At 42.9% G+C, this 24,822-nt stretch overlaps 1 protein-coding gene across 1 annotated transcript; it reads left to right on the top strand.

The window, feature by feature from the left end:
* Positions 1-18,452: 18,452 nt before the first annotated feature.
* On the top strand, positions 18,453-22,634 carry SLC30A1 (solute carrier family 30 member 1). Its single transcript, XM_061185564.1, has 2 exons — positions 18,453-19,643; positions 21,336-22,634. Exons 1-2 carry the CDS (start codon positions 19,031-19,033, stop codon positions 22,238-22,240), a joined length of 1,518 nt encoding a protein of 505 aa, XP_061041547.1. The 5' UTR covers positions 18,453-19,030; the 3' UTR covers positions 22,241-22,634.
* The last annotated feature ends 2,188 nt before the right edge of the window (positions 22,635-24,822 follow it).

Below are 24,822 nucleotides of genomic sequence, written 5' to 3'. Positions count from 1 at the left end.
CGCGCAGGCTCAGTAATTGTGGCTCACGGGCCCAGTTGCTCTGCGGCATGTGGGATCTTCCCAGACCAGGGCTCAAACCCGTGTCCCCTGCATTGGCAGGCGGACTCTCAACCACTGCGCCACCAGGGAAGCCCCTAGAATTATCTTAATTATTTTCTTAATATATTCAAGGCTTGAGCACACCGGCATTTTCATTAGACAGTATAAACTTTCAAAACCAATCCCAAACACTACAGGAGAAACTGCACAGACAGGCAGTGAGCCCCTGACCACACTTGGAGATGGAGGGCCCTAAGCTGAACTAAGGGATAAACTGTCAGCTGTATGGAGCTACCTACAGACTTTCGTCTTTCCTCTCAATCCTGGAGAATCAATCTTAATCCAGTGGTCCTTTTTTATGGTGTGCACATCAGAACCTCCTGGGGAGCTTTTGCAAACTTCACTTATCCAGTCCTCACCTTTAGAGACTGATTCTGTAGGTCTGGGTGGGGCCCCAGCATCTGAATTACACCAATGAATCTCTAAATTAGCAGAGGCAGAACCGAGACCCGGAGAGAGAAAGGAATTTGTTTAAGGTGGCAAGGACTATTTGTCAGAGCCAGGCCTAGCAGCCAGGTTTCCTGACTCTGATCCAGTGCTCTTTTTACTATGTAAGTAGAAGAACAAAGAAACAGACATTCTTACCCAAACTGCCTAGTTGTCCTCTGTTACCCAAGTGCCCACCTTGAAGAGTGGAGTGTGGCTCCAGTCTGTGCCTGGGAGCGCTGCTCAGTGATTTCTGCCTCTGCCGAACAGACAGACCTGCCATTTGGGTAACAGCTGCCAGATAAATCTGTCCTTCATTTCCAAAGACAAGGCCACTTGCCCTTTGTATTCCACTGTGGCAGACAAGATAGGGAAATGTGTGACACATGTCTCCTCCTGCTTCTGTACATGAACTCTTAATGCCCTGTGGTTTGTGGTTGTGGTCACTCATTTATAAAACCTGGCTCTCAAAGTCATGGTCAGCCCAAAGTCTTTCATGAAGAAGAACGCACCATTTATGCTATAGCTTCCCAGAGGGGCCTGTCGGCTGCTGGCCTTTCCTAGTGGTCAAGTTTGAATGTGGGCATTTTCACTGAATGCAGGAGACACATCCCACAACATCAGTCAAGAAATAAGTATTTGTTGAGAGATAGTACACACCCAGCATCATGCTTATGTTTAACTCATGCTGTAGTTAGAAGGCATTTCAGGGTGTTGGGGGAACAGAATGTAAACTCCTCAGAACTCTCTTCTGGAAAAACAAGGTCCCCTATTTGCAGCACGCCTAAGAGTGCCCTAAAATGCATTACTCCTGGGGGAAAATATCCTTTGGATACCCTGGAAAACTTCCATCCAACCTCTCTCCACTAGGCCTATCTGCAGGAGCTCAGCCACACACCATTAACAACCGTCTCAAAAGTGCCACCTTATTTAGAAGAAATCTGGCCACTGCAAGTCATACAGCTTCCTGGCCCCTTGGACTTGCCACCCATTACAACCACCGGTGATTTACAGTTGAGGAAATCTAGAGACTGAGTGGAGTGATTAAAGCCCAGTCAAGGTCACTCACATGGAGTTCAGAGTACAATCAGAGCAGAATGGAAACTTGCTGGGTTTCTAGAATCAAAGGACACTAAAGCTGGAAGGCGTTTCAAGAGGTCATTTGGCTCACTTGCTTCACTGCAGGTGACCAATGAAAGCGTCCAAGACTACTGATTATCTGGGGGCAAAGGCTTCATAATGCCTCCAACCTCTTGGTTCAAGTTTGTACTTCCCCACAGTTCTTCCTTAAGTCTAACCAAACACTCTCTTGCTGTAACTATTTCTGTCATCCCAACCAGTGTTTCATGGAGAGAACAGGGCTTCTCTATTGTGAGGCCTCACTTGTCCTTTTGAACAGTCGGCTCCAGGGGAGCCTTGAAAGACCCTCTCAGAGAGGCTCTGTGGGGAGCTTCTGCAGGCGAAGGCAGACTAGTCTGTATTTTTGGCTCTTTTGTGCTTTGCCCGAATGCCAGACAATTGCACTTCCCTGATCCACCCTCTTCAAGGATCATTTTCCCCAGAGAAGAGAAGGCTGAAGACAAATCAACGGAACACGAATACAGAAGATAGTGAGCGACAGTATCCACAACCTAGGAAACTGCAGAGTGACGGCTTTCAGGTTAGCCTGATGGAAGGGATTTTTCTCATTCTGAGGGCTATTATTAGAGTAAAATCTGATCTAGAGGGAGGCTGTGGCACCTCCTTCCCAGGAGGACTTACAAACGGGAGAAGTTCTCAACACAGGGATGATTTCCCTGTGCTCCCCAGTGGGAGAAGAAAGAAAGAGAAATTTTTCTTGGACTCTTTCCAGCTTTGCAGTGGCTCTTCCCCTGGTCTGAAAAAGCACCAGATCTGAGCATTTTGAAAGATCAGTTTGTGTGAAGGAACTAATAAGCAAACTGCAGCTCAGTGAGATTCCCTTTGAATTTGGCTCTCACCCGGCATTAAACCAGCATGGACAAACCTAAAATGAGATGGTCCTTAGATGGCTCCCTGGCAAAATTTTGAAAGCTAAAATCTGACATTTTTCTTCTTGATATTTTCCCACCCTACTGCCTCCTTCCATTAGACTGTGCAGTGGGGGAGATGCAAAGTTCTAAGATTATTCCCACGTATAGGATTTGATTTCGTTAAGTCTCCTTTGGGGTAAACTATTCATTAGCATTTGCATCAATTGCTCCTGAATCACTGCCTAGCATGATATGCTTCAATTGAGAGAAGTATTTCTCTTAAGCCAGTTCTCCCTAACGGTAAAATGAGATATTTCAAATTCTATGTAGACAAGCTTTAAAGAAAAAAAAATGACAAATCTATAGACTGTTCTTTACATCGACACTTTTCAGAACACTTTTCACCAATCTCTTCCAATCTACCAACAAGCATGTCCATCAATTAGGGAGAACTGATTGAGGCAGGCTTTAGGCCATGCAGTGTGGGCTTTACCCCAAAGTATAAGGTTTAGTCCCTGCCCTTAAAAAGTGTCCAAGCTAGGGGGCTACAAGACTAACTCACACATTTAGGTGCTAAGAGGTGTTAGTAATTTAGTGGATTAAAGTAGTCAGGAAGATTTTATTAAAGGGTGCGCGGCCAGAAATGGCTTTCAAGAAAGGGCAGATTTGGGAGAAGCAGAGCAAAAAATAAACAGATAGAAATAAACGGGGGGTTGGGGGGGGAAGGTAGAAAGTAAATTACGAAAATTTGAACTAGCATTTAAATACTTTTCATTATAGATCATTTTGATCATATAAGAAGATGCAGAAGCCCCACATACTCATCACTTATCGTTTCATGACCAATCTTGCTTCACTTATGCCCCCAACCCACTTTCCTCCACATACATGGATTATTTTGAAGCAAATCCCAGACATCATAGCATTCCATCTATAAATATTTCAGTATTTTACTAGCATTTTGATGTAAGCAGGGTCAAATTATACAGGTCAGAATGTGCTTCAAAAAACAGCCCCAAACCAAAAATCTTGGCACAATGAAAAGATCCCCCAAGCCTCAGCCAATGGCACGTTTATTCCCAGTTCTATTTGGTTCTACAACATCTTAGCACATCAGAGAATCCTTAATTTTTTTTCTTTTTGGAGGAGGTTGAAATAAAATGTATATGTCCAGAAATACACGCTTTTTGCTATAATACTTGGACCTTAATGGAATGTTGGAAACATATGGACAAACACTTGTCCCTGTACATCTGCTGCAACTTAAGTATATTTCTTTATTCTATTTTCAACATAGCTTAGAGTGGTATTTCAGGAAGACATGCCTTTCTTAAACCAGAGTCCAACAAAAATGGCCAGTGGAATCTGAGGATGGTGGGACAGTCTGGGGCCAGGAGGTAACAGCACAGCTGGGGAGGGGAGAGAACAGGGTGGGGTGGGGCAGAGAGGGCACAGAGACTCTCAGGGCTCCTGCTGGATGTGAAACTGAGTGGGAGGCAAAGAATGAAAGTGGAGCATGTTAGTTAATCTTGGAACGAGGATGAGTCATACAGAAAATGAGATACTTTCCCACTGATGCTTTGAATAATACCCCTTGACTGGGAAAAGAAACCAACTGAATGTTGCTTTTTTTTTTTTGGCCACGGGATCTTAGTTCCCTGTCCAGGGATTGAACCCTGCAGTGGAAGTATGGAGTCTTCACCACTGGACCACCAGGGAAGTCCCTGAATGTTGCTCTTGATCGTGGTAGAGATAGGCTGTGACATACAGAGTGTGTAGTTGAAGACTGGGCACCCCTTGGAGCTCTTCCACTCTTCCTGGGTGACCTGGAGCAGTCCATCTAACCTCTCAGGGTCTCAGACTCTGCATCTTCAGCTAAAGGAAAGTGGGGCTAGATTATCTCTGGATCCCTGGAGACCTACAATGTTCAACAATTCAGTTAATTGACATGTATTGTAAAAGGGCAGATAGATATGAATCAGGGGTGATTTTAGATGGTGGCTGCTAGCAGTAGGAAGCAGCAGGAGCAATTGAGACAAGCCAGCTCATGTATAAGCTGTCATATGGGGAAATGAAATAATGGCACTAACCCACAAGCATCAAGTACTTATGTATCCGTTCTTCTACTAAGCAGTTTACATGCATTATCTCACTTAGATCTCACAACAGCCCTATGCTTCTAAAATTATCACACTATCATGAGGAAACTGAGGTACAGAAAGGGGTAAGTAATCTACCCAAGAAACACTGCCAATAAATCAGAAAGCCAGACTCAACCCAGGATCTATTTCAACTCCAAACCCTAACCACCACTACGTTCTCTCCTATTATGCTAGGGTACATAGAATAACTATTAAAGTCTTGTATTTTACCTTTCAATCGAAATCTAGAAATCTTCATTAAATGTCTATCTGACATAGGAGTCAGTCTGAAAGAGGTCCTGCTGGCTGAATCTGCGACAAATTCAGCACCAAAATTAAGTATAGTGATGAATTATAAACCACTGAAAAAAGAGGATTCATGAATGCCCTTACTGACGATAGATAGATAGATAGATAGATAGATGGATAGATAGATAGATACATACATACATACATACATAGAATACTGAGGGTTGACTGATAAACGTGGAGGGACCGCTGGAACCAGAAAATCATTTGGTAATCATCAGAATAAAGATGGGATCAGGCAGGAACCATCAATGGATGCTAAATTTAAGGGGGAAATGTAAATAAGCAAGATATTTGCATGGTTTTTTTTTTAATTTTTAAATTTTATTTTATTTATTTTTTTATACAGCATGTTCTTATTAGTCATCAATTTTATACACATCAGTGTATACATGTCAATCCCAATCACCCAATTCAGCACACCACCATCCCCAACCCCCATGTCTTTCCCCCCTTGGTGTCCATACATTTGTTCTCTACATCTGTGTCTCAACTTCTGCCCTGCAAACCAGTTCATCTGTACCATTTTTCTAGGTTCCACATACATGCATTAATATACGATATTTGTTTTCCTCTTTTTGACTTACTTCACTCTGTATGACAGTCTCTAGATCCATCCACGTCTCAACAAATGATTCAATTTCATTCCTTTTTATGGCTGAGTAATATTCCATTGTATATATGTACCACAACTTCTTTATCCATTCGTCTGCCGATGGGCATTTAGGTTGCTTCCATGACCTGGCTATTGTAAATAGTGCTGCAATGGACATTGGGGTGCATGTGTCTTTTTGAATTCTGGTTTTCTCTGGGTATATTCCCAGTAGTGGGATTGCTGGATCATACGGTAATTCTATTTTTAGTTTTTTAAGGAACCTCCATACTGTTCTCCATAGTGGCTGTATCAATTTACATTCCCACCAACAGTGCAAGAGGGTTCCCTTTTCTCCACACCCTCTCCAGCATTTGTTGTTTGTAGATTTTTTGATGATGCCCATTCTAACTGGTGTGAGGTGATACCTCATTGTAGTTTTGATTTGCATTTCTCTAATAATTAGTGATGTTGAGCAGCTTTTCATGGGCTTCTTGGCCATCTGTATGTCTTCTTTGGAGAAATGTCTGTTTAGGTCTTCTGCCCATTTTTGGATTGGGTTGTTGGCTACTTTAATATTGAGCTGCATGAGCTGTTTATATATCTTGTAGATTAATCCTTTGTCCGTTGATTCGTTTGCAAATATTTTTTCTCCCATTCTGAGGGTTGTCTTTTCATCTTGTTTATGGTTTCCTTTTTTGTGCAAAAGCTTTGAAGTTTCATTAGGTCCCATTTGTTTATTTTTGTTTTTATTTCCATTACTCTAAGAGGTGGATCAAAAAAGATCTTGCTGTGATTTATGTCAAAGAGTGTTCTTCCTATGTTTTCCTCTAAGAGTTTTATAGTGTCCAGTCTTACATTTAGGTCTCTAATCCATTTTGAGTTTATTTTTGTGTATGGTGTTACGGAGTGTTCTAATTTCATTCTTTTACATGTAGCTGTCCAGTTTTCCCAGCACCACTTATTGAAGAGATTGTCTTTTCTCCATTGTATATCCTTGCTTCCTTTGTCATAGATTAGTTGACCATAGGTGCGTGGGTTTATCTCTGGGCTTTCTATCTTGTTCCATTGATCTATGTTTCTGTTTTTGTGCCAGTACTATATTGTCTTGATTACTGTAGCTTTGTAGTATAGTCTGAAGTCAGGGAGTCTGATTCCTCCAGCTCCGTTTTTTTCCCTCAAGACTGCTTTGTCTATTCAGGGTCTTTTGTGCCTCCATACAAATTTTAAGATTTTTTTGTTCTAGTTCCGTAAAAAATGCCATTGGTAATTGGATAGGGATTGCATTGAATCTGTAGATTGCTTTGGGTAGTATAGTCATTTTCACAATATTGATTCTTCCAATCCAAGAACATGGTATATCTCTCCAACTGTTGGTATCATCTTTAATTTCTTTCATCAGTGTCTTATAGTTTTCTGCATACAGGTCTTTTGTCTCCCTAGGTAGGTTTATTCCTAAGTATTTTATTCTTTTTGTTGCAATGGTAAATGGGAGTGTTTCCTTAATTTCTCCTTCAGATTTTTCATCATTAATGTATAGGAATGCAAGAGATTTCTGTGCATTAATTTTGTATCCTGCAACTTTACCAAATTCATTGATTAGCTCTAGTAGTTTTCTGGTATTTGCATGGTTTTAAAGTATCTCTCCAGGGACTTCCCTGGTGATGCAGTGGTTAAGAATCTGCCTGCCAATGCAGGGGACATGGGTTCAATCCCTGGTCCAGGAAGACCCCACATGCCGCGGAGCAACCAAGCCCGTGTGCCACAGCTGCTGAGCCTGTGCTCTAGAGCCCGCGAGCCACAACTGATGAAGCCCGCGCACTGCAACTACTGAGCCCACGTGCTGCAACTACTGAAGCCCGCACACCTAGATCCCGTGCTCTGCAACAAGAGAAGCCACTGCAATGAGAAGCCCGTGCAACACAATGAAGAGTAGCCCCTGCTTGCCGCAGCTAGAGAAAGCCCCCACGCAGCAACTAAGACCCAACGCAGCCAAAGAAAAAAATCTCTCCAGAGACTGCTTACTAGTTCAAGGGAGAAAAAAATTAATTATACACTGGAGAAACTGAGCAACACCTTGATGGGTGAGAAAAATTTACGTTATCAACAAGGGGCAGATGGACATTGTGTGCCTCCTGCTGTGATACCCTTAGAAGGACAAAATATCAGTTTGCAATATTCCAGCCAAGAATGCATAAACAAAAACATCAGACAAATACAATATGGGAATGTTCTATTTAAAAAAAAAAAAAAGTCAAAGGGAACTGTATTCTTGCAAAAATGTCAACATCATAAAAGACAAAGAAAGGCTGTGGAAATGTTCTAGATTAAAGGAGGCTAAAGGGACAAGACAACTAAATTCAAGCTTGACCCAAAACTTGATGCTGTACAGGAGGGGGCAGTGTGGATAATGCTACAAGAGACATTATTAGATGGACTGACAAAATTGGAATATGGACAATGTAAATTTATAAAGTTGGTAAAAATGGAGCAGTAGGTGAAGCAGAGCAGAGTACGTGGCTAGAGGAGCCTGTGAAGGGATTCCCACGGTCTCCAGAATCCTGCTGTGCCTTGCTAAGGGCAGGCTTTTCCGTGAGAGATACGTGTTTTAAAGAAGTCCTCCCGGGACTTGCCTGGTGGTGCAGTGGTTAAGAATTCGCCTGCCAATGCAGGGGACACAGGTTCAAGCCCTGGTCCGGGGAGATCCCACATGCCGTGGAGCAACTAAGCCCATGCACCACAACTACTGCGCCCACATGCCACAACTACTGAAGCCCACATACCTAGAGCCGTGCTCCACCGCAAGAGAAGCCACCACAATGAGAAGCCCGCACACCGCCAAGAAAGAGTAGTCCCGGCTCGCGGCAACTAGAGAAAAGCCCGCATGCAGCAACAATGACCCAGTGCAGCCAAAAATAAATAAATATAATAAATGAATTTATAAAAAATTAAAAAATAAAGAAGTCCTCCCAATAAAAATAAATAAATAAAGCTCGTAAAAATGCACTGTGGTTATGTTGAGAATATTCCTATTGTTAGGAAATGTACACAGTTTTTAGTGGTGAAGGATCTTAATGTGTGGAACCCACCTTCCTATGGTTCAAAAGAGAAAGAGAAAGACAGAGAAAGAGCAAATGCTAAAGCAAATGGGGTAAAATGTTAACAACAGGTGAATCTAGGTAAAGGGTATATGGGGGGGGGTGTCCTTGAAACTTTTTCTTAAGTTTGAAAATATGTCCAAATAAGAAAACTTTTTTTTTTTTTTTAAGTCAATCTGATATCACATTAGCAAGTAGTGGTCAATCTCTGAGTTCTCAAACTGTGTGGAGGAAAGAAAAAAAAAAGAGTGATCTGCATTGAGCCATGAGAATAACAGTCATCAGGTGGGAGGAACTTAAGGCTGAGCGGGCTCCCTGCTGTTTAGGGGTTCACCAACCAACCTAAGGAGTTGTGTGGATCGCACAGAAAACTGGCTCACAAGTGAACAAATAATGGAATAATTCCACTGTGAGAAACACCAGGAAAACCAGTACCTCTGTATGTGTAAGGAAAGATTTTCAGGCATAGGCCTATAGCCCACTTATTTCAACATGAGTCTCCCCAGGGGAAGAATTAGTCTGTTTAAGCTCATCTTCCTCTTGCTGCTCCTGGAAATATATTGCGACTAGAAGGTTCTGCATTAGTTGGGAAAGGCAGTTGACACAAGGAGCAAACTGCTAGCATTGACAAGAACACAATACCTGCTAGGGCTTAAGGAAACTCTAGAATGAGTAACAAATTAGTAGACAACGTTTGACAATGGGATTATTATTATTGCCACGGACTTGAGTTACTTACTATGTGCTAGGCCCTTGGGATCCAGAAAGATAAAAGAAATGATCCTTGTCCTCAAAAAGCTCTGGGGACAGATGATATCACTTATATGTGGAATCTAAAAATAAAAAATGATACAAATGAACCTATGTACAAAATATTAATAGAAATAAACCCACAGACATAGAAAACAAACTTATGGTTACCAAAGAGGAAAGGAGGGGAGGGATTGAAAAATAACAGATAAATAAATAAATAGTAAAAAAAAAAGAAAAAAGAAGCAGCAGCTCTGGGGGGAGAGAGACATACAAGGTACACCACAGGGCAGCAGATGAAAAGTACCATGAGTGTTTTTGTCACTCTTTGTTAGAATTTATGGAATAGAACAGTCAGGAAAACTATTGCAGGTGTGTAGCACCAACTAAGTGGTAGGGGTAGGCTTTTCTTCCTCCCTTCCTTCCCTCCTTCCTTCCTTCCTTCCTTCCTTCCTTTTCTCTTTCTTTCTCTTCCTTCCTTTCTTTCTTTCTCTTCCTTCCTTCCTTCCTTCCTTCCTTCCTTTCTCTTTCTTTCTTTCTTTCTTTCTTTCTTTCTTTCTTTCTTTCTTTCTTTCTTTCTTTCTTTCTTTCTTTCTTTCTTTCTTTCTTTTTCTCTCTTTCTTTCTCTCTCCCTCTCTCTTTCTTTCCCTCCCTCCCTCCCTTCCTATAAAAATTCATTCTGTTTTCTAATTGCAAAGTACTGTGCCAGACACTTGAAGAGAACAGTGAGATAAAAAATGATGTTGAGGGACTTTCCTGGTGGTCCAATGGGTAAGACTCTGTGCTCCCAATGCAGGGGGTCTGGGTTCGATCCCTTGTCGGGGAACTAGATCCCACATGCATGCCGCAACTAAGAGTCAGCATGCTGCAACTAAGAAGTCCGCATGCCACAACTAAAGATCCCTCATGCCACAACTAAGACACAGCACAGCCAAAATAAATAAATAAATATAAATAAAATAAAATTGCTTCACTTATTTAAAAAAATGATGCTGAGAGGAAACGGCAAAGTCACATTTTGTGATTAATTAATGATAATAATAGCTAAAATGTATTTGGCCCTGTATTAGTTTCCTGCAGCTGCCATAACATTTACCATGAATGCAATGGTTTAAAACAACAGAAATTTACTGTCCTGTAGTCTGGAGGCAGAAGTCTGAAATCAAGATGTTGGCAGGTCTGTGCTCCCTCCAGATGCTCTAGGGAAGATTCCTTTCCTGCCTCTTCCAGCTTCTGGTGGCTGTTGCCACTCCTTAGCTATCTCGGTCTCCATCTTCACATGGTCTTCTCTTCTGTCTGTCTCATCAGCCTTACGTATCTCTTGCTAGTACACTTGTCATTGGATTCAAGGCCCACCTGGATAATCCAGGATGGTCTTTTCATCTCAAGATCCTTAATTACATCTGCAAAGGACCCTTTTTCCAAATAAGGGAACTTTCACAGTTTCCAGGAATTAGGACATGGGCATATTTTTGGGGGGGGGGGACCACTATTCAACTCATTACAGGACCTTTCCATGTGCCAGGCATTGTCCTAAGCATCTTATACATATTAACTCATCTATTTCGCAACAACTCAATGAGATAAGTTATTATTTTGGTCCACATAGAGGAAATGGAGGCATGGTCATTAGGTAACTTGCAATCCTTACCTAGGGATAATTTGGTTTGAGTAGCAGGCTTGTGGAAGAGCGAGAGATAAGTTTGGATAGACAAGGTCACATGCAGGATGCCTTAAATACCTAGATAAAATGGCGTGCCTTATTCTGTGGTTAATGGGCAGCCACTGAGGGTTTTGAGCAAGAGTGTCATGTGAGCATTGATATACGGGAATATTGATCAGAAAGCACTGCGTTAAATAGATTGGAGGAAGGCGGGAATGGGAGACCTATTAGAAGTGCTCACATAATTGCTCTGAGAGACATGTAGGCCTGGAATGGAGGTCTGGCCACAGAAGCAGAGAGGAATGCTTAATAGCTCATCCTTCTTTTCATCCTAACACGTGGAGCCGGATGCTCTTTTCCATTAGACTTATCTTTTCCATCTTCCTAGGTTCCACATCAGGAGGCAATTGAGAGATAAAACAATCTCCATTTGCCCCAATTTAGCAGGCACTGGTTTTTCCATTAAAGGATTGCTCTCACATTTGAAGACACCTGAGCAGCGCCTAGAAATGCAATCCCCATAGTTTTGATTGTGGTCACTTTTAAGACAATGGCACTTTGGGGACTGAAAGATGTCTCTCTTGAGTTTAAGAGATGGTCAACTCTGACCTTATGATGGAATAAGCCTTGAAGCCAGTGCAAAGCATAAATAAAGTCAATAACAAGGACTCATGGGAATGGTCTGTAGATGCAGCTACCATGAGGCTAGATCTTTGCTCTCTTCTAGAATCAGCAGACAGGCAGAGGGAAGCATCTCTAACCTCACTTCCCACTACGCTTTTTGGTGACTATTGCTGCTCCTGGTGCTGCCTAAATATTAAACACCCCTTATTCATTTTAAGTCTTTTAGGCTCCTTATGAGGATTTGATCAGTAATTGATAGCAAAGGCTTTTCATGTTGGATAATGAAAGGTTTGAGTGCAAGAGACCCCCAGTCATACTCTGAGTCCTCAGCCCAACCTATTATTCAGACTTCGGGAGCCATTAATGTTAGTCAGAATAACAAAAATATTTCCAAAATCTGTCAAGTAATTATTTTTTTCTGACACAGTGAAGGCAAAAACTGAAATGCATATTCACACCTGGAGCTTGATTAATTTTAAGGTGTGCTTTCCTACAAGGATAAGACATTTGATTTCATTTAAAAATTTTAATATAGAAGTGATATCATTTATAACAAAATAAAATTCAAATATGACAGATGAATATAAAATAAAAAGTAAAATCAAAACATTTTAAAGTTTGAGGATTTTTTTTTTTTTTTTTTTTGCATGGGAATAGCTTAACTCCACGGAATAGCCTCCTTCCAAGGTTAAGAACAAAAAGCTTCTAACATCTTGGTCCTCAAAGTGTGGTCTGGGAAGCACTAACACTGGCATCCCCCAGGAGCTTATTGGAAATTCAGAATGGCAGGCTCCACGACTGACCTTACTGAATCAGCATTTTAACAAGCCACCCCAGGTGAGGGGTCAGTATTTTCCCTAATGTTAGTCCTTTGGAAGGCATCCCAGCTGTTAAAGAAATTGAAAGTAAGAGGTACATAAAAGCAGTAGGCAAAACAATGAGTAATTCACTCTACAGAATTATGTGTGATCAGGACCCAATTTTGGAACACACCACTAGAGAATCAGATTTTGGAGTGACCTGTTAAAGAGGTGTCACTCACAAGTAGGCCACCTCCCCTTAGTCCTTATAGTAATTACAAATTAATAAGAAAATCATAGAACCAGAGACCTTTAAAACTGAGATGAATGATAGATTTGTAGTAGTTAGTGCATGTGAGGTCTGGAGCCTCAAACTGAGTTTATTTCTCCCAAATTTGGGTATGAAGTTAAAAACAAACACGCTGCTGGTGCGATTAGGGCCTCAAAAGTAGTGGGACCTTGAGCAACTTTCTTCATTTCTTGGAGTCTCAGCCCATAATCTGTAGAATCTGCCCTGAAAACTTTATAGGGTCATCATGCCCCTTAAATAAGGGATGTGGAAGTACTCTGAAAACTATGAGAATCTAGAATGTTGCCATGGTGGGTTTCAAGGGTGGGTCCTAGTTTCATTCAATTAATTGCACTTTCTGTGAGATAATATCACAGCAAAACGGTGGTAGCCTGCTTGAAGTAAAGAAAACGATGAGGTAATTAATAAGATTGTGTCACAGTGTTTTCTACACTGTCTAGAAGAAAAGGGTTCTCTGATTCTCATGTTCCAGTCTAGACAGGGAACCATGGATGTTCAATAAGGATCTGTTGAATGAATACACGAATTACTAAGCTTGAGAAAGGTAATTTATCAACATTCATTCATTCATTCAATAAACACTTACTGAGCCAGGCTGGCTGGGGATAGATACAATAATGAACAAAAGCACACACAGCCCTTGCCCACATGGAGCTTACAGCCTAATCAAATACTCAAATGGATAAATGTAAATTGCATCTTTGTTCTGTGTGGCAAAAGATCAGGACCAGGAGCCAAGAGAACTTGTACTAGAGTGATCTGACCCAGTCGGAGGGGTTACAGAAAATTTCCCTGAGGAAGTGGCCTTTAAGCTGAGAGCTGAAGGATGAGCAAGAACTGAGGTGGGGAAGAAGGGAGGGAAGAATGTCCCAGGCAGAGGGAACAGTGTGTGCACAGCTGTTTTTGCAGGAGGGAGCACGCAGAGGCACGGTGGTCAGAAAGGCCAGGCCTGTTAGGTGCAGTGATGGGATGAGGCTGGGGAGGGCAGCTAGGGCCAGACCATGCCCAGCCCTGTGCATTCGAGTTTGGCTTGTCTCCTCAGAGCACTGGGAAGCCACTGATGGATTGCAGCTGTGATGGTGGTGGTGGTGGTGGAGGAGGATGTGTATTTTGAAATGATCAGATCTGGGTTTTGAAAAGATCACTCTGGCAGCAAAATGGAGTGTAACTCAGACACAGGAGGGCAGAGTGTATGTGCAGAGACAGGCAGGAGACTCTAACAGCTCAGGAGAGAGAAACGTTCCCTTCCATGGAAGATCCAACTCCTCTGGCCTAGTTCTCTGCTCCCCATACAACCTTGCTTCTGAGAGGCCCTGCCCGCAAGAGAGAGGCAGGCTCTGTGCAATGAGCTCTCCGCTCTAAGACAAAGTGAACAAAGGGGGGGTTATGGCCAGCAAATTAGTCCATTTTGAGTCTGTGTGAATCAGTTTACCCCAGGTAAAATGATAAAAATGTGGTGTCTGAATCTGCAAGTTAAAAATTTCAGCCCTGGATTCATGGTGACCCCAGGTACAGGTAGCCTGAAAGCCCCCCACTCCCACCCACCGTGAGAGTATCAGGCAGGCAGTACCATCTCCTTTACTCACATCTTAACTCCAGTGAGGTGGCCATCTCTCAGAATGCCTCACTAAAAAGATGGGGGAAGTGAGGCCTAGAGAGTTTTAAATAACTTGTCCAAAGTCAGTAATTTTTAAGGAACAGTTCCCTGAACTTTCTAAAACTCATTAGGCGTGTAATACTTTCAAAATAGTTTACTGGCCAACATCATCTTTATAGATAAGTAATGGACAGAGTCATAGAAACACGTTTTAAATTAAATTATATTTTTTAAAAACTTCTGTACCTTGAATTTGAATTACAATCTCCAGCTCCTAGAGTAGAAGGGCTAAAGAAAGAATGGGCAGTCAGCCTAAACCTTAAAACTGACTAACTGTGCCTTCCACAATTTCTGGTATTACATAACACTGCACCCAAAAAATTCACAAATGCTTTTAACAAGCCTTTCTGTATAGGTGTCAGGGCCTTTATTTCTAGATGTAATTTCCAGGCATGACCGGAGATCTTAGATCCAGTTTTTAGTCTCTAAGAAAAATGAGTTTTCCTTTGCTATTCACTCTCACCTGCCATTCTTTAGCTTAACCAACAAATACAGAAAGCTCAGTGCTTGTCCTGGGCCTCTCACTGTACATTCTACTCCCTACCCTGTTCCTGTTTCTCCTTTGCTTCCGAGTAGGGTTTCCTGCTCTGACCCTTTCTTTCATATGGTTTCCCTTATACCTCTTAGCCCTTTTGTGATGTTTCTTGGCTTTATTACTGCATTGTTACTTGTTTATTCTTTTTTCTACTGCCTGTTCCCTCAGGGAGCAGCTAAAAATTCAAGCCTTGGCCCTCATGTGGTTGCTAGAGATTTTAGTTTATATTTGTAATAATTATTCAATACATTCCAAAACAAAACAAACAGATCTGATTTCCCCATCATTTCTGCCTCAAGATTGAACATTAGAAGTGATTTGCCATCCACCAAAGTCAAATGTAATCTGGTTTTCACATGGTTTTCTTCATCTGTCTGTCCACGGTACAGCTTCATACACTCATGATTTTTAAAAACCAAGATTCAGAGGTGTGTCTGTGCTTAGCAGTTTTTGTTTGTTTGTTTTTTACAGGAATCCTTTTAAACCTACACTTTGGGTTGATAACGTGCAGGCTAGATCCTTGAGCTAGGAAGCTCCAATTTGGAGGAGCTTGGCGTTGATAGAGCACGGAGAGGTCTTAGAGGGCTCTGAAATTGCAAAGTTAGTGTTAAACATTTGACTTTCACTCAAACTGGCAGTCTTTTTCCAAAAGAAGCATTATTTTCTCATCTTTAAAGTATGCTGAGTTTAGTCAGTTTGGAAGCCAAGTAAATTGTCAGGAGAGTTCTCAAGAATTAGGAAGAAACAGCCAAGCCATCTTACTCATCCTGGGGCCACAACTTCCACGGGTGGCGGTGAATAATGGTATGGTTTCTCTTCATTTTAACCCCCTTCTGGCCGTGTTAACGCTATGCTAGGATAACCAGCTGAAAAAGGACAAATCTGAGTCAAGCTACTGAAGTATTTTGACTACACTATGCCGGGCGGGGGGAAGAAAAGTTTATTTGACTGAAATGTTTTGCTGTTATATAAATGATATTACTCTTTCTGGAATGCATGATTATGACTTTTTCTAACCTGGAAAATGTACCTCTGACACCCCTCTCCCCTTCTAGGTTATGAGAGTATAAAGCACATTGTCTGGGAAGTGGCTTACAAGAGGAAAAAAAAAAAAGATGCTGCACAAAGCAGGTTCTCATAAGTGACTACTGAGCTGTATTGAACCTAAGAGCCTGCTTTTATGTGAGTCTAAACATCTCCCAATCCAGTCCGCTTTGTTTTTGAAAGGATTGCTACCTTTTTTGCTGAGAATCTTTGCCTTCTACATCTCCTTATTGATTCCTCTTTGGGCATTAAGCTCTCACACTTGGAGGAATCTTTTTTTCCTGCCTTGGCCACGCCGCAAGCGGCTTGAGGGATCTCAGTTCCCCTGACCAGGAATTGAACGCGGGCCACAGCAGTGAAAGCACTGAATCCTAACCACTAGACCACCAGGGAACTCCATAAAGGAATCTATTCTTTTAAATAAAGGGACACAGCCCCTCCCAATAGGAGGCAAAATGGTCTTCCAACTGCCTCCTGGCCATTTCCATAGGCTATCTTGACCCAAACGTGGCTTCCCAATTTCTATATAGGAGCAGCTGGTTAGAAGGAGGTTTGAAGCTGTGTTTACATACATGAGCGCATAAACATCAATTGTCTACACCAAAGGAGAGGAGATTATGGAAGTCCCCAATCCCATCTCCCCACTCCTTAGCGCTGCCACCACCCAGACTTCAAATTCAGCACCTTAAAAACAGGCCCAGTATTTTCCCCTTAAAATCAGCTCCTTGCACCCCCTTCCCAACTTCTTCACCTGTTTAAAGCAATATTTTCCTTGTCAAGTTAAAAACCATCTTTGTTAAATTCTCCTCATCAGCTTTCACTCTCCCAATATCCAGTTAATCAAGTCCTATCAATTCTTCTGTAATAAATGTCTCAGAAATTTTCCTCCATTCTTTTCTATTCCAGAAGAACAGAAATAGATGAGGATCTGGCCCTCTAGTCTGGGTGGCGAGATATGAAACACACCATACACAAGTGAAAAATCTTTTATAGAAATAATAAAAATATTTTTTTAAATGAAAAAACATGCCCCCAAACAAGCCTTATTTAACAGACCCCGAGGCACTGGCTAGCACTACCTTTGTCTTCCAGCAGTCCAGAGCAGTTCCAGGTCCTTCCTGCTGTTCAGAGGCTGTGGAGAGGCCTTTGGGAGTCCAGTTCAGGCCACTCTGACTCCAGCCATCTCTCCACTTATGAAGCAGGAAGGCTTCACTTTCAAATTAGCTAATCTCCACTCAGAGCACAGCACATATGTATCCAATCTAAACTAGTGTTGGCACAATTAGGAGTATTTCATCGTAATTTAAATTTTTATGTTTATATTTTACCTTCACCTGGACAGAAGCTCATTCTTCTGTATTCTTACTGCTCCTCCCCTTCCCCATGGCAACCGACACAGGGTTCTGCTGTTTCTAGCCTATAAATAAAATGTTAAGTCATAGAGCCTTAGAATTTTAAAGTCAGGAGGAATCTTAAGAGTTCCTCTTGTCCAATCCTTTACTTCATAGATGGAGAAACAGGTCTAGAGAGATCGGCTGACTGGCCCAAAGTCACACAACTGGCTAGTGGCAAAGCAAGGACCAGAACCCAGGTTTCTCCTGCTTTAACTCTGTACCCTAAATGGTCCTTAAATAATCAGTGACAGAAATATAGTACTTCACACAAGCTCTCCTGGGGATGGTGGTGATAGGGGTGATTTGCTTTATTGAAACATTTACAAAGATTCCGTTCATCCCCTCGCAGGACCGCCCTGAACTAACTCCTCAGCTCGGTGTTGAGCAGAGTCACAAGTTACGTGCTGCACTCGTTTATGAGTCTGTCTGCCTAATCTCGGTTCTCCGGACAGGAGCGCCCACCCGAGGGCCCCGCACACAAGGGCTCCCCCTCCCGGACCCTCCCAGGCTGCCGTCTGTCACAGAGCGGCCGCGCGGCCCGCCCCACGTGGACCCGGCTCGGAGGATCAAAGTCTGTTTGCTGGCCGGCGGGGGGCTGCGAGAAGCTGCAGCCCCAGAGCAAAAGCTCCGCCACGCCTGGGGGACCCCTCCTGCCTCGCCCTGTCCCTCCCCCTCCTGCTGCACGCGGCCCGCGCCCCCTTCCCTCCCCCACGACGCCCGTCGCTGCACCCGGCCGCGGCCCCCGGCCCACGCCCGGCTCCTGAAGGGAAAGGCCCCGCCCCCCATCTGTTGGCGCCGTGACACCGCCCCCTCCCGCCCCGCCGAGCCTCCATCCAATAGCGAGCGCGGATGGGCGGGGCGCGACAGCTGTCGTGCGGGGGTCCTGGCCAATGGGGAAGCGTGCCGGGCCTGGTGGGCGGGACGGAGAGGCCTTGTCACGTTCGGGTCCGTGTGAAAACGGGGGTTCCGAGTGCAAAGCAAAGTTTTTTTGTAAACCGTCTGCAAAGGCGGGGGGGGGGGGGGCGAAGAAGGCGCCCGATACCGGGCCGAGTGCAGCTGCTGTGGCCGCCGCCTCTTTCGCTCTTCAGGCGTTGGCTCCTCGGTCCAAGCGACCCCGGAGGGAGACCAGCGAGGGGAAGACCTGCGCGGAGAGCCCGCAGATGCTTGGAGCCTTTGCAGCGCGGAGCTGCTGGTCGCCCGCCCCCGCCGCTCGCCTGCTCCTGCTACGGCTCTCCGTCCGCGGGCTCCGGGAGCCCCAGCTCCCCGCCGCCGCCGCCGCCGCCGCCGCCCGCTCTAGGTGTGGGGGCTACTGGGGCTGAGCCGGGCCTCCGCGCCAGCTCCGAGGACGGACGCCTGAGGAGCAGCGCGCCGCCGGCCCGCCGGGGACGCCCGCAGGCGCGGGGGTTCGGCGTCTTGACCCCGGGCTCGCCCCTGTCCGGCCGCCGAGGCCCCACGGCAGACTCCCGAGCGACCCGGCTCGGGCGGTGAGAGCCCCGCGCCGCCCTCCGTCCGTCGCCGGGTCGCCGGCCCTCGGCGCCTCGCCGCCGCCACCTCACGAGTGTCCGGGCCGCGCTCGGCGGGCTCCTGAGCCGCAGCCATGGGGTGCTGGGGTCGGAACCGGGGCCGGCTGCTGTGCATGCTGATGCTGACCTTCATGTTCATGGTCCTGGAGGTGGTGGTGAGCCGGGTGACTTCGTCGCTGGCGATGCTCTCCGACTCCTTCCACATGCTGTCGGATGTGTTGGCGCTGGTGGTGGCGCTGGTGGCCGAGCGCTTCGCCCAGCGGACCCACGCCACCCAGAAGAACACCTTCGGCTGGATCCGGGCCGAAGTGATGGGGGCTCTGGTGAACGCCATCTTCCTGACCGGCCTCTGCTTCGCCATCCTGCTAGAGGCCATCGAGCGCTTCATCGAGCCGCACGAGATGCAGCAGCCGCTGGTGGTCCTCGGGGTCGGCGTGGCGGGGCTGGTGGTTAACGTGCTGGGGCTCTGCCTCTTCCACCATCACAGCGGCTTCGGCAACGACTCCGGCCACGGCCACTCGCACGGGGGCCACAGCCACGGCCTCCCCAAGGGGGGCCGCGGCAAGAGCCCCCGCACCGGGGGTAGCGACAACAGGGCCCCAGGTGAGCAGGGTCCCGACCAGGAGGAGACCAACATCCTGGTGGCCAATAGCAGCAACTCCAACGGGCTGAAATTGGACCGGACAGGTGAGGAGAGAAAGTCGCCGCCGCAGGTGGTTGGCATTGGGGAGCCCAGACCCCGGGATGGCCCCGGGCAGGATGGCCCGCACGCCCCCTGGTGCCCGAGCCGACCGCGCCGCGCCGCCTACCTGGCCACTCCTTCCCGCTCCGGCACTCACACCCCGCCTCGCCCGGAGGACGCGGCCCCCCTTTCAGCCCGGTGTCAGGAGCCGGGGGAGCGCGTCTGGGAGTGTAGATGGGCACCGTGGTGGTGAGAGCGGGCAAAAGGTCAGGAGGTGACCGTCAGCCCGCTGCGGTCCGCAACCGCACTTAACAGTCTTTACAGGCTGTCGTTTCAAGAGGCTGTCTGATTTTGGCGTTAGCAAGATCAAAAAATGCTAATTTCTTGGGCCTATTGGGAAACGGAGAGAATCCCCACTTGGTCCTTAGTTGTTGGCTGTTAGGAACCTTGCTCTGCCCAAGTAGTTCTTAGGCCCTTCAAACAAGTTCCTTAATATTGTATTCAGGGCTATCTAGTGATTGACTCTCCTGAGCTCAAAAACCCTCGTTAAAGGTTTCTGTCACGAGCAGCAATGTATGTTTCAGTTAATTTTCTAAAATCTAAACCTAATCCTGAAAATCCTAGACTTAGAACCTGTATGGGCATGTTTAACATTTCACTTAGGATTTTTCATAATCGTACTAAGATAAAAGTGATGGTAATTTATTCATCTTATATTTTTAATGGATGGTTTTCATTCTAAACATTAAGCGCGCTTGAAGGAAATTGGGAAATGAATGTTGAAAGAAAGGAGACGGGTAAAGAAATCAACCTAATGCCCTACTACCCAAGCTCAGTGATGTTAACAATTTGGTGTATTTCCTTCCACTTTTTTCCATTTACATCTATTTACCTAGTTGTATGATACCACATAGACAGTTTTCCTCTTTCCAAGATGCAGGATATCATGTTAATGAAATTCAAGTTGTACATTGAAAATATTTAATAAACAATTGAATTTCCTCTCACTCCCACTCTGCCAGGTGTTATTCCAAAGAATATTAAGCTGCTCTGGTGTGTATAATTCCTTTAAAGGATCCGCACGTTTGGTTTAGGAGCTAGTAGGGCAGATAGTGATCATTTAGTTCCAACTTTTCCTGAAGTCTCTGTGATTGCTGATAGGTTTTTATTGTTGATTTGTCAGTTTCTAAACCTCTTCTATCAAGAGACTCGATCATTTATATAAATGATAAAAGTTTAAAAGTTAACCATAACACCTTAATGACTACGAAAAGTGACTAGACCTCTGCGTCAGGTCAGCCATTTGTATTAGACTTATCCATAGGTGCATTTAATTTTGGGTGATAGCGTTCAATTTTGTTTTCTTTTTGGTGTATGCCAACAAGTATAGGAGAATGTTCACAGGACCCCACCCCCACAGAAAAGTTCACAGAAAAGGTGAACTTTATTTGGAGGTGGGAAGGTATGAGGGTGGTTAGGAGTATGGGGAAGCAATATCATCTTAATGACTTAATTTAGCCCTGACCATTATGTCCTGTCTTGTTCCCAGTATGTCAATTTATATTAAATCGCTCTGAGCACATTTCTTATTACGTTTTATGAAAAATTTTCACTTCTATCACTTAAATGGAATTAGGCGAGAATGTTTATATAAACACTTTAGATGTGTTTGATACAGAATTTTTATTTCTTTGTAGATCCAGAAAAGTCCAGAAATGATGCAATGGAAGTACAAGTGAATGGGAATCTTATCAGAGAACCTGACCAGGTGGAATTGGAAGATGATGATGATAAGGCTGGACAGCTTAACATGCGTGGAGTTTTTCTGCATGTCTTTGGAGATGCTTTGGGTTCAGTGATTGTAGTAGTAAATGCCTTAGTCTTTTACTTTTCTTGGGAAGGTTGTCCTGAAGGGGAGATGTGTGTGAACCCATGTACCCCTGACCCCTGCAAAGCATTTGTAGAATTAATTAATAGTACTCATGCAACAGTTTATGAGGCTGGTCCTTGCTGGGTGCTATATTTAGATCCAACTCTTTGTATTGTAATGGTTTGTATACTTCTTTACACAACTTATCCATTACTTAAGGAGTCTGCTCTTATTCTTCTCCAAACTGTTCCTAAACAAATTGATATCAAAAATTTGATAAAAGAACTTCGAGATGTTGAAGGAGTTGAGGAAGTTCATGAATTACATGTTTGGCAACTTGCTGGAAGCAGAATCATTGCCACTGCTCACATAAAATGTGAAGACCCGACATCATACATGCAGGTGGCTAAGATCATTAAAGACGTTTTCCATAATCACGGAATTCATGCTACTACCATTCAGCCTGAATTTGCTAGTGTAGGCTCTAAGTCAAGTGTAGTCCCATGTGAACTTGCCTGCAGAACTCAGTGTGCTTTGAAGCAATGTTGTGGGACACGGCCACAAGCCCAGTCTGGAAAGGATGCAGAAAAGGCCCCAACAGTTAGCATTTCTTGTTTAGAACTTAGTGACAATCTAGAGAAGCAGCCCAGGAGGACTAAAGTTGAAAACATCCCTGCTGTTGTGATAGAGATTAAAAAAATGCCAAACAAACAACCTGAATCATCTTTGTGAGTCTTGGAAAAGATGTGATATTTGACTTGCTTTAAACTGCAAGAGGAAAAAGACTCCATTGAAATTCTATGTTTGCCAAGTAGTGTAATTGAAGTCCTTGTCTGGTCACACAGTTTAATTCTATTTTTGTAAGAACATAATGGGACTGCTTAACAGAGTTCTATATTACAACTTTGTGATTATTAGTGCAGAGTACAGCTATGCTGTAACAGTTTTGGAAAGCCAGTTTTAACACTATGTTACATTTTTGTTTAAAGTAAGTATAAACCTTATATGACATTTGATTTCCAGTTTTTCCATGGTAAAAAAATTAGGGGGATAAATAAATTAAAATTGTTACTGGAATTTCTCTGCTTTTCTTTTCCCCCAGTGTTATATTTTGTTTATTAGAATTATAAATGCTGGAACTTTAAAAATCATCAACAGGTTTGCTTCTTTTGACATTTTATGTAATATTTACTTGCCCTTTGAGATCATTGCATAGCATAATGGCAACATATTTTAAGAATGACTCATGAAAATTATTAGGAAAAGTTCCTTTTTTTCTTCACATGGGGGTATTTATGATACTGAAGATCAGTTACTATTCTGTATCTTATATTGCTGAGTATTCTAACAAATAGTGAGATAATTAACAAATTGAACTGTAGTGTACATATAATAGGGCATATGGGGAGTAGGAGCAGGGAGGAAAGTTTACCAAATTAAATATTTAGATTTTTGTATGTTAATATTCAGACTACATTTCTAAATTATTCTGAGAATTTTAACCTTTTTTTTTTTTTTTTTAAAAAAAACATTGTCTAAAACATGGACATATTCACCAGCATTACTTTCTTTGAAAGATTGGCATTGGGAACATTGAGTTGAAAGTTTACTCATAAAATATATACAGTAAATATTTTTAAGGACATTAAATTTAATCTAATAACTACATGTTAAATGAAAGCTTATTAATCTAATCTTTTAAACTGTGGGTTTTAAAAATAACTTCAGAGTTAGTCATTTCACAGTGACCAATCATGAATGGATTCAAACAGAGCTTTTTGAGCCCAACCAGCAATGCCTGTGCTCTGCCAAGAGCCATTGACTTGGGAGAAAAAAGGAATCTGAAGGTTAATGCAATTTGGATATTAAATTCTCAAAAAGCAAAGTTAGTTAAGGCACAATTAATAATTGAGATTCTGTAAGTCATTCTGTCTTGACATTGCTCAGATCTTCCAATAGTAGCTTATTTTGCAAGATGCCATAATATCTACACAGGAAATTGTTCTTAGCTATTTCATTGTTGGTATGGATTCCAAATCCATACACAAGTATTATTTAAGGGTATTTAAGTTATATTTTTCTTGATAGGGAGGGGTTATGCTTTGTGAAGAAACTCGATTTTTGTCCTCAAAAGGATGAATATTAATATCAGTTATCATGTATAGCTCTATTTTTCTAGAAACGAGGTATCCTGACTACTTTAGTAACTTTTATAGCTGACTACTTTTGGGATGGCTACCTTTTGGGATTTGAAATAATTCATTATCTAATGGGTCTTAAGATGAAAATGGTGGCATTTGACAGTTAACTTTTTAAAGGGATGATCTTTTGTGGTAGATGGTGTGTTTTTTTCCTAGTATAAGCCTATTGCTGGCAATGGGCCTATTTAAGAACACCCGATTTTTCCAGTGAGAATGAGGTAATTTTAGGAACACAGTTTGTAAGTTCACATTTGCTATAATGGGCCAAAACCATAACCTGCCAATTTGCAATACATCTTTATCATTTAATACTTTTCTCTGATATTGTGTATTTCAATTCCTAAACTGGTAGTTACTTTGAATTTTGCAAACATTTTTTTAAACATGAAATTGGGGAATCTCATGGGTGAACAAGAGAAAGCTTCAAATTGTATCATGTACATTCCTGATTTAACACTTTACAAAACCATTTTTTGAAGATCTCAAAACAGTTTATGTTATAGAAACATGTCAGTAATGATACAAAAGGATAACTGGTAAAATATATTACATTCAATGAGGTTTTCTTTACAATGCTCTGTTGGGTCTATTTCTTAAAGGTTGTGTAATGCATAAGACATCGACTGAATGAGGATTTTTTTAAATGGTGTATAAGCATGGGACAAGGGCTTTTTTTTTTTTTTTTTTCAAAAGTGCTTTGAAAGTAACAGCCTTTAGATTTCAGTTATTTCACTTTTGATAATTTTAAGTAGCTCGTATGTAACAAAGTGGTACCATAGGATTCTCTTTTTTCAAAGGACTTTTGTCATAATAGCAAATCAGTGGGCACTGACTCACCTTTTGAGTTTTAGCAGAGAATTATTTATTTCTTTACAATGCACTTTCTAACCCATTTTTAGCTATATTAGCATTATCTTTTTTAAAAATGCTTTTATATTTAAATATTGTGGGATTTAAGTGTCTTTTCCAAAATAGCTTATTCCTTCCTGCAAGAAAATGAGGGAAATACCATGAATTATTAGGAGACTTAAACCCAATATTTAAATGCTGTTTTATAACACTGCATCAGTTTTAGGAGGTGCATCTCGCCTGCTGGCTCTTTTATATTTGAGC

This window comes from Eubalaena glacialis, chromosome 3 (assembly GCF_028564815.1).
Source record: "Eubalaena glacialis isolate mEubGla1 chromosome 3, mEubGla1.1.hap2.+ XY, whole genome shotgun sequence".
Taxonomy (NCBI): Eukaryota; Metazoa; Chordata; class Mammalia; order Artiodactyla; family Balaenidae; genus Eubalaena; species Eubalaena glacialis.
The sequence above is the reverse complement of the archived record's forward strand: the minus strand, read 5'-3'. Positions and strand labels throughout refer to the sequence as shown.